Here is a 9,625-nt window from a genome sequence, read left to right as displayed (position 1 = left end):
GGAGAGGGAGGAGGAGGGGAAGGGGAAGAGAGGGGGAGGGGAGAGGGAGGGGGAGGGGAAGGGAAAGGGGGACAGGGAGCGGGAGGGGAAAGGGAGAGGGAGAGAGAAACAGAGAAACACAGAGACACAGAGAAACAGAGAGCGAGAACAGCTTAGAAAGAGCCAACCTGGACTTCATGACCACAGAGAGTCATAGACCATTTCTAACCAATGTATGAAATTCAGATCCAAGGATCTCTAGTACCCATTCTTTTACCTCCTGCAGCGGCCCACCAAACCCTGGCCTCAAAGATCTTCAGTTTATGCTGCTGGGACTGTGAGGAACCTGTCGTTGAGAGCACCAAAGTTCCAAGCCAAGAAAGCCAGACACCAGCCTACAGTAGGTATCAGACAAAAGCATACTGCCCGGCCCTCCTACACCTCCTACACCTCTCCTTCCTCCTGAGAAGACTCCAGATTTCCTTCTCTTTTTTTTTTTCTTTTAAACTTTTTTTGAGATTATAACTACAACATTCTCACCTTCCATTCTGTCCCTCCAAACCCTCCACACAGCCCTCCTTGCTCTCTTTCATATCCATGGCTCTTTTTCACTGTTACACGTAAGTATATACCATATATTCCTAAATACATAAGTAGAAAGTGCTCAGTCTGTATAACACGACCACTATGTATGTTTTCAGGGTTGATCATTTGGTATTGCATAACCAATTGTCATGTGCTTTTCCCTGAGGAAGACTGTTTCTCCAGCTCTTAGCATCCCCCAGTTGCCTATAGTTCTTTGTGCGGGGTTGAGGCTGTGGAGTTTCCCCCATCCACTTGGACACGGCTACTGGAGTCATCTTTGCTCAGCTCATGTTTAGGGAGTCCTGTGGCAGAGACTTTAACATGTAGCTTCTGGCATTCCTGAGAGACACAACCCCACAGCCAACTCCCTGAACCCTCTAGCTCTTAGAATCTTTTCACCCCCTCTTCCATGATGTTCCCTAGCCTTAGGTCCATGAGTGGTTTTATAACCATTTCACTCATCTTTTGAGTGAAAGAAATCACAAGCTAAAAGGTGGAGGATAGGCAGCTGGTGACATAGCCAACAGACCAGGGAGCTCGGGCTTGCTAGCTAAAGTGTGGACTGAGGTCTCGAAGCCCTGGCATCACCTGAGGGCCTCTTGGAACGCACAGTTAGGGCTGGGAATGTAGCTCTGTAGATTAGCTGCTTAGCATGCCCGAAACCCTAGGTCCAATGCTAGCACCACATGAAAAGCAAACAGCGAGGTGGCACCTATCTGGAATCCCAGAACTTGGGAGGTGGGCTAGGGAGATGAGAGCTTCAAGGCCATCCTCCACTACTTAGTGAGTGGCAGGTCAGCTCAGGATATATGAGACCCTATCTTGAAATAAAATAAAGTGCATCTTCAGACCCTGTTGTGTCCTATTGACTTAGAAGCTGTGTTTTGGCATGGTCTCTGGGTAAATCAGGATACACTTTGTAATTTGAGGAACAAGGCTCAAGACTGTAAGACATGTAAGATGATAAGCTCTCTGTCTGTGGATCTGGCATGCCCCTTTGTGAGTCTCAGTCCTGTCACAGGGGTTGAGCAAGTCACCTAATCTGTCTTTGCCTCAGCTAGTCTCAACTAGCCAATCCTGTAAAATGGGAATACACACTTGATAATACACTTGAGGAATCGTGGTGGGGGAGGTGTGGTGGAGGAACAGGAATGGATAGGCTTGGGCAGACTAGAATAAAGTCTTCTTCTAAGAAGGCTTGACGTTCTGATAGCTTATAAAATGAATGAGTATTTCTTCCTCATCAAAGTCCAGGACACACCGCCATCCCTTTTCATCTGCATGATCTGAAATAAGAGACCCCGATGGTTCTGTAGCAGAGAAGGAGAGGAAAACAGAGAAGGTGTCTCCATGTCCAGTTTGTATCACAGCCTTTGGTGGCCTAGGACAGAAAAGACAGGGATCGAAACCAGAGATGTCAGAGAGGGAAAAATAAAGCATTGTTATCAAAAGTAGGCAAAGCTAAGACTGGCAGGGACACAGTAAGACAGAGTGCTGGTGGAAATCTGCCACCGCCCTACTGTCAGATGAAATGGGACAAGAGGCAGGAAAAAATCCTCATGATAGGAGCATACAGAAGCCCACAAGAGCTTTTAAGGACTTCTGGAAATAGCTTCAGGCTAAAAATAAAGAACAAAGCCTTAAAAAATGCAAGCTCCCTTCGCTAGGACAATGACGATAGTGTTCAGTCTCTGGTGCGGCATCACGTGTACAGCACCGTGCAACCCTGGTGAATCCTCCACCACGCCATACGCGGTGGGTGCACTTAGGGCAAGCAGCTCTCTGCCTGCACTGCAGCTCTAAGGTACCCACTATCATCCAAAACAAGGGCACCACATCGCAAGCATGAGCAGAGCGATTTACTCGATACACAGCCAGTGGCAAAGCTGTCACACCTGCTCCAGGGAGCTTAGCCTGTCTCTCACGGTCTCTGTTACTGCTCCGGAAGTACAAAAACGCTTAAATATAATCCATACCAATCATTATAGTAGTAAAACTTGAAGAGAAAAGTCTAAATACACAACTGTCAATTGGCTAAGCAATTATCCATAAAGATGAATACTGTACAACTACTACTTTTTAATGTACTAACATGGGAAAGATGTATATAATGTATATGAAGGAAATGAACCACATGCATAGGACAGGCAAGCTGACAAGCTATGTTAAACTATGCTTAAGGGAAAACTATCTGGGAGGAGAGGGATTGGGAGCATTTTTCCTTTCTAAAATGGATACGCAGTGCATTTAAAAATAAGAAAAAAAAGTTGATGCTTTAAAAAAAAAAAGCATCTTTTTAGGGTTGGAGAGATGGCTCAGTGGTTTCGAGCACTGACTGCTCTTCTAGGAGACCCAGCTTCAATTCCTAACACGCACATGGCAGCTTACAACTCTTTGTAATTCCAGTTCCAGGAATCTGACACCTCACACAGACATACAGGCAGGCGAAACACCATTGCCATTCATTCATGAAGTAAATGAATAAATAAGTCACTTTTAAAAATAGGTATTTTTAAGTTCAGCACCTGTTCAAAGGAGAAACAGATTCAGATTTTTCCCCATCCCATAATAGCCGCCACTCACCTATGTGCTGCTTCAGTTGGCGCAATACTCTCCCTTCTGTGATTGGCTCAGCTTTCCCACGTGACCCCCGTGGGGTGGGGAATTCCTCTCCCTTCTGTGATTGGCTCAGTCTTCCCACGTGACCCCCGTGGGGATTCCTCTCACTTCTGTGATTGGCTCAGCCTTCCCACGTGACCCCCGTGGGGGATTCTCGTTGTCAGATATGCTGAAGACTGAGAAGAATGAGTTATGCAAACAAAACCTCAAGGGACCCACTGCACAGCCCGTCATTGGCCAAGAAAGGAACTCCTCAGCTAGCAGTGATTATGAAGGTGAGTCCCCAAGAGAGGCCCTGACAGTGACCTCTAGGGAAGGGGACTCTGTCCTGATGGCCAGACCCTATGGGGATGTGAGCTAACTATGCTCACACTCCAGGGCATGCTGCAGAGGCTATGGAGTCTGAGGTTAGCCCCTCATTTCCAGGTTAGGCATTGCATTAGAAGGAGCAGGTCTGGGAGGGAAGAACATTCTATGTCCATGCACTCACACGCATATGGGCACCGTGATGTGGTCTTGACCGTGTATTTTATGTGACTCTGCTTCATCTCTGCTTTGGAGGCTACACATTGAGTTTCACACAGGCAGGTTCCAGGTCTACATTGGTTCCAGAGTGGCAGGTCCACACTGGTCTTGTTCTCTGTTGTTTCTCCAAAGCCAAAGGGGTACACATCAAATGAGCAATAAATAAGAATGCTGAGCTCAGTTGGGGTGACATTGTCTTTGGGTCACAGAAGAACAAATGTCCAACCTAGAACAGTGGCACAACCATAAAGAATAAAGGAAGCCATGTTGTGGGAAATTCATCCTGTGCCCCGACAGCCTCACACAGCCTCTCTATTCCCAAGGGGCCATTGATAGGCAAGGCTCACCCACACCTCCTCACTGTAGAACCCACCTGTCAGTCAAGCCCCTGTTACAAACATAAGCCCGCTACAGGGTAAGTTTTCCTATAAGAGCATACCTGTTCTATTTAAACTGAGGGTGAAGAGCTTGGGTCTTCTCTGGCTCATCCATGATCAAGTGAACTAGGTACCACACTGGGAAAGAGACTTTGCAGCAACTTTCCAGGGAACACCATCTGTATCTAAGCCAGGATGGGCCCAAGTTTTCTGTTTCCTATGTCCTGTGCTTTGCAAGGCATTCTGTTAACAGTGACTCCACCGTGCAGAAGTATACCAGGCCTGCTAACTAAGCTGCGGAGTGCCTGGGCTCCCATGGAACTCCTGGGATCTGGAAGCCCATCTGAGATAGATACAATCACAGCAGTTCATCCAACTCTAGCTCAAAAGCCTTCACCCAACAGTCTGCTTTCCTTCTTTCAGAGCTGACCGCATACAATATACAGACAGGATACCCTAAAAAGAATCTAAACCGCTACTACCAGGAACACTGGGCCCTCCAACGGTGTCTCATCGGGAGACCCTGAGGGTTCTAGGTGGCGGTACCACACAGGCTCTGAGCTGCTCAGCCACTGGAGTGTCTCCATGAGGATGAAGAAGGCAGTGGACAGGAGTCATGAAGACCGATTCAGAAACTCCATGGCAAGGAGGGAAGAGGTCTGAGCCATCCCTGTGCCACCGGCATGAGTCACCCCAGCTCCTGACAGCCAGGGAGGGGGTCTGCCTGCAATTAAAGTCCTTGTTTGCATCAGAGGACGAGTCTCTCCTCTCTGGCCCTCCTCAGATCTTATAGTTATCAGTACTTATATTGTCACTTCCAAATAACCTACAAAAAGTTCAACTCTGTGAGTAGTTTTTGAAATAATTTCAACCTTACAGGAAAGTTGCCTCAATGGGGGAAAAAATTAGAGGAAAGAAAAGGAAAAGAAAAACTATCCTCACGTTATCATATTTATATTTTTTCCCTGAATGGTCTGAGAGCAAGCATCCTGACCTTTGCCTAGATCCCTCATAGAGCACTTCTTATAGACAAGGACATCCTTTAACTCCACCAAGTACCCAAAACCAAAGAATCCCCTACTAAAACAGCCCTATTCAAATTCCATCAATTGTCCCAAAATGCCTCTGAGCCTTTTCTCCCAAGGCTATGGGTTCCATGAAGTCCTTTTGAGTGTCACACATTTCAAGGGTTCAGGCACAACAGTCTCTCAGTTCAAAATGATTGGATATTTCCATTGAATCAGAGTCAAGTTTCCCATTTGGAGCCCTCCCCCATAGTTGGCACCAGGGGACCCTGGGCACACAGGAGCCCACAAGACTGAAAATTCACATTGCTTGCTGAGAGGATTGTGTGGAGCTCAGTGACAGGCCACTTGCCCAGTGTGTAGAGGCTTTGGGGTTGATTAAAACTAAAGTCACTTGTTTGATTCAGTTCCTGCTACCAAGTTCTTCCATTTAATTGGTCTATAATTTTTTCCCCAAAAGATTTATTAGTTTGATTTTGTTACTTTTGTTCTCTAGTATAATTTCTGGGTTTAATCTTAGACAGTTTTTATTACTGTTGTAGTATTTGTCTTTTAATTTTTATTACATTCAGTGGTTTGTTTAATGGAGGGGCCATGCTAGGATCTACAAATGGAGGTCGGAGTCCAACTTGCAGGAGTAAGTTCTCTCCTTCCATGATGGGTCAGGGATTGAACTCAGGTGGTCAGGCTGGGTAGCAATTGCTCTTACCTCCTGAACCACCTAACCTGTCGGGCTCTTCTTGCTTCTTGCATTAGAGTTTTTTTTTTAAATTCATTTCCTCATAGAAGTGTTTAAAGTGTGTGGTTGGCTAAATAGCCCATCATCCAAGGACACCTTTCCTCTGTTTCCTGGAGCATGGGAGAATGTTCCTTCACATTGTAGATGAGGATTACAGCATAGAAAGGCTGCTTAATGTGCAACCTTGGGGTGGAGATGATCCCTGTTATCTGGTGGACCTGGTCCGATCAATGGAGACAGTCTTCTGGTACCTCTAAGCATGCTCCTGACCCAACAGAGGCCAGGACGGAATGAGAAGTGCCAATGGCAGGCGATACAGATATTCTCTGCCAGACTGACAAAGAACTAGAATAGGAGATCAGACAGTGCCTAACCTGATAAAATGTTCAGCCTCTGGCTCTGTGTGCCCCAGTTTCCTAATGTGTAATGTGAGTTCAGCATTAGTGTCTACTGGAGCACGAGGCAATAATGAGCCTAAATTCCCCTTCCTGCTGTACCTGCTTGAGTGCACTGTTTTGACTGACTGTATCAGGATGACATGTCTCTGGGTCATGGAAGGACAGATGTCCAATCTACCACAGTGGCACAGACCATGAGATGAAAGGTAGCCATGTTGAGAAGTGTCCACGTGGCCTCACACAGGAAACTGAGCAGGTGGCCAACAGCAGGGAATAATTTACACCTGTATTTACATAGTAGGTCTAGCTCTCTCAGAAGGATACACCCTTGCTAGCCTACTAATCCAAGGACAGGAGATACCCCTTCCAACAACCTAATACACTGTGGATAGTGGTACAAACCACTGCAGAGAAGGCAGCATACAGCCACCCTTCTCCCTGCCTTATGGTCCAGTTCAGAACCCCTGTCACCAACATTACCCAGTTCCCAGCTCTGTGACACTTCTGTCCACTCAGCCAGCAGATGACAGAAGCTTAAAGGTAAGAGAGGGGGTGATCTCTCTACAGGAAAGGAATGGCAATGACCCCACACTCCTGTACAACAATTTACTTGCCACCAACACAGACATTACCTCTTGGCCTCCGCCACTATTTCCCCTTTCTGGCTCCTGGCTTCCCACCTGTCCTAGATGACCCAAAAGGGTTCCCCCAACTCTAGAAGCCTATTGCCTTGACCTCAACAGTGACCTTGTTTCATCTGGTCAATGTGGTGTGGGGCCTCTAAAGACATCAAGATCACAGTCTATTGAAGACAAGACAACGGCTCTCCTCTTTGGGCTCTATATCAAACTAAGAGGGACATACATAGGTGGTCCAAAAAACAGGTCATGTGTCCCCTCTGTCACCATTTTTTGGTGACATATGTACTTATTGTGTACAAGGTGCCATGCTAAGTACTTCAGAAGTGCATGCCACACATCTTCACATCATTGGACGGGTTTTATCATTGCTCAGAGAGGTAAGCTGAGCTTTAAGGAGGAAAAAAACTGTTCTAGATCACATAGCTAGGTGTTATAGAAATTAAGATCCTATGTCCACTTAAGTAAAAAGTGTGGGTGATTAACCAGGATGTCACTCTGAGTCTTCAGGTGGAGCTGTGCTATGTAAGCTCCCCACCATCAGTTTCCAGAGTACTGGATGTTCTCCAGTAACGGAAAATAGAGTGAAACCACTGATGTCCCTGCTGTCCCTCTTGGCTGTGACACCTGGACAAGTCACATTTCTAAGCCTCGGATCCCTCTGAAAATGGTGGGATACCATTCTGCATCACATACAGAAGAGACAAAAGAAAGATGAGCCATAGATGTCAAAGGACTTGCCCTAGATGATCAATAAATGCCAGCACACCTGGCACTGAGACTGATTCTTTTCCCATCAGCTGAATGGCAAAGACTGAAATGAGGCTGGTTTACAAGTTGGGAGTAAAAGCCACTGGCAAAAGGGAGACTAGAAAGGACTGAGTGTTACTCAACAGTCAGAGAAGGCCCAGGCATTCATTCAACATGGGGTAGACACCCGTTCTTGCCCTGAGTTATGGTGTGACTAGGGACCCAAAGGTGATGGTGATTTATCCCTGTCTCTGGGAGCAAAAATGTCACTCCTGTTTCCTCAGGACTTCACAGGGGACTTGACACCAGTCAATCCTCCATAAATACTTGTCTTCAAGTGCCCACAGATTCTTCAACTGCTTTTGCACAGGACCAGAGCAGGACAAATCCAAGTTCATTCATCCATTCCACCAATGCCCAGGAAGTGTTGGATACCACAGGAAGCCCACTCAGAACACCACAGGAAACAAAGAACCCCTCCCTGTCTTCCCGGAGGGTCTGAGCTCATACAAACTACTACATGCTGGGCAGGGTTAGAATACAGTAAAGCTGTGGGCAGTGGAACAGGAGTCCCAAGAGTGGGAGAAGTAAGGTGAGTGAGCCAGATGGGGTTAGAGAAGGCAGCATGCAAGCAAAGGCTTGAAGAAGGAGGGAGGGAGGGAGGGAGGGAGGAGCACTGTCCTGTCAACCTGTGCTGACAGAGGGAGGGGAAAGAGGAGGAGACAGCCCTGGTCAGATGAGTAAGGGCAAGGTAAAGGTGCTTGCCCCTCCAGAAGAGGCCCAGGCAAGGCCAGGCTCTTGCCCTGCGTGGTACAGGAGGCTTTTCTATCTTGCTTTTCTTTTGTCATGATTAAACAACCACAAGCAAAAGCAATCTTGGGAGAAAAGAGTTTATTTTAGTTTACAGATTCATAGTTCAAGCCAGGCATGGTGGCGAACACCTTTAATCCCAGCACTTGGGAGGCAGAGGCAGGCAGATTTCTGAGTTCGAGGCCAGCCTGGTCTACAGAGTGAATTCCAGGACAGCCAGGGCTACACAGAGAAACCCTGTCTCGAAAAACAAAAACAGAAACAGATTCATAGTTCATCCAGGAGGGACGCCAAGGTATGAACTTCTCAGAGACGACTGAAGCCAGAAATACGGCGAGCTGCTACTCTGGGTTGCTTCCCCCTGACTTAAGTTGGGCTCGCTTTCTTTCACAACCCAGGATCACCTATCCAGGCACCACTGAGCAGAACCCTCCTACACCAGCCAGCAATCAAGAAGAGACAATAAGAACGCCCACAGGCCAGTCTGAGGGGAGCAATTCCTTCATCAATGTTCTGTGTTGCCAAGCATGTCAAACTGACAGCCATCACTGAAGTTACCAGTAGGTTGGGTGATCAGAAGTGACATGCTCTAACTCATTCAAGGAAGACCAACTGGAAGGAGCAAGAGTAGCCAATGCAGTAACCCAGGGGGTGAGGTCAGAGGGGCAGGGAGACGAAAGGTAGGTGGGAAGCCAGAGTCCAACATTGATGCCAGAGAGTAGACCTAATGTGCTGTGATTGACATTCAACAACTATGTTGGAATTTTCTCAAGTGGGTCCTGTGAGATCATGGGCCTGCCCCTTTAAGATTCTGGTCACTCAGAAGCCACATCCCACAGCTTGAAATCAAGTCTGTGTACCCTTACCACTCTCAATCTCTACCCTCACCTCAATCACAGAGAATTAAGAAGTCCCTCTGTGCTTAATATCCTCTAATTTCTAGTCTTGCCTGGTATCTGGCACCTCAAAGTGTTTTGTCACATAGACTAGATTGACCACACTCTCACACAGTGAGGATCTTCCTGCTACCCCCCAAAGGATATAAAGTCATTTCTTTTCATGGGACTTTTCCTGAATTTTCTCTGGGTCTCCCTGTATCATGTTGTCCATAGTCTCTGCCTCTGCCTCTGCCTCTGCCTCTGCCTCTGCCTCTGCCTCTGCCTCTGCCTCTGCCTCTGCC

At 47.1% G+C, this 9,625-nt stretch overlaps 1 protein-coding gene and 1 long non-coding RNA gene across 2 annotated transcripts in view; both read left to right on the top strand.

Annotated features, from left to right (window-relative positions):
- Positions 1–4,630, top strand: part of Tex48 (testis expressed 48) — a 9,911-nt gene extending 5,281 nt beyond the window's left edge. The window contains exons 2-4 of the mRNA XM_021200407.2: positions 266–379; positions 3,348–3,458; positions 4,509–4,630. Coding sequence (XP_021056066.1) covers positions 266–379; positions 3,348–3,458; positions 4,509–4,612 — 329 coding nt within the window. The 3' untranslated portion in view covers positions 4,613–4,630. The remainder of the gene's footprint in view (positions 1–265; positions 380–3,347; positions 3,459–4,508) is intronic.
- A 2,003-nt stretch (positions 4,631–6,633) lies between these two features.
- The window catches only part of LOC110322735, an 8,966-nt gene continuing 5,974 nt past the window's right edge, over positions 6,634–9,625 (top strand). Inside the window, exon 1 of the long non-coding RNA XR_002380586.1 lies at positions 6,634–6,787. This is a non-coding gene — a long non-coding RNA (uncharacterized LOC110322735). The remainder of the gene's footprint in view (positions 6,788–9,625) is intronic.

This window comes from Mus pahari, chromosome 6 (genome assembly GCF_900095145.1).
Source record: "Mus pahari chromosome 6, PAHARI_EIJ_v1.1, whole genome shotgun sequence".
Taxonomy (NCBI): domain Eukaryota; kingdom Metazoa; phylum Chordata; class Mammalia; order Rodentia; family Muridae; genus Mus; species Mus pahari.
The sequence above is the reverse complement of the archived record's forward strand: the minus strand, read 5'-3'. Positions and strand labels throughout refer to the sequence as shown.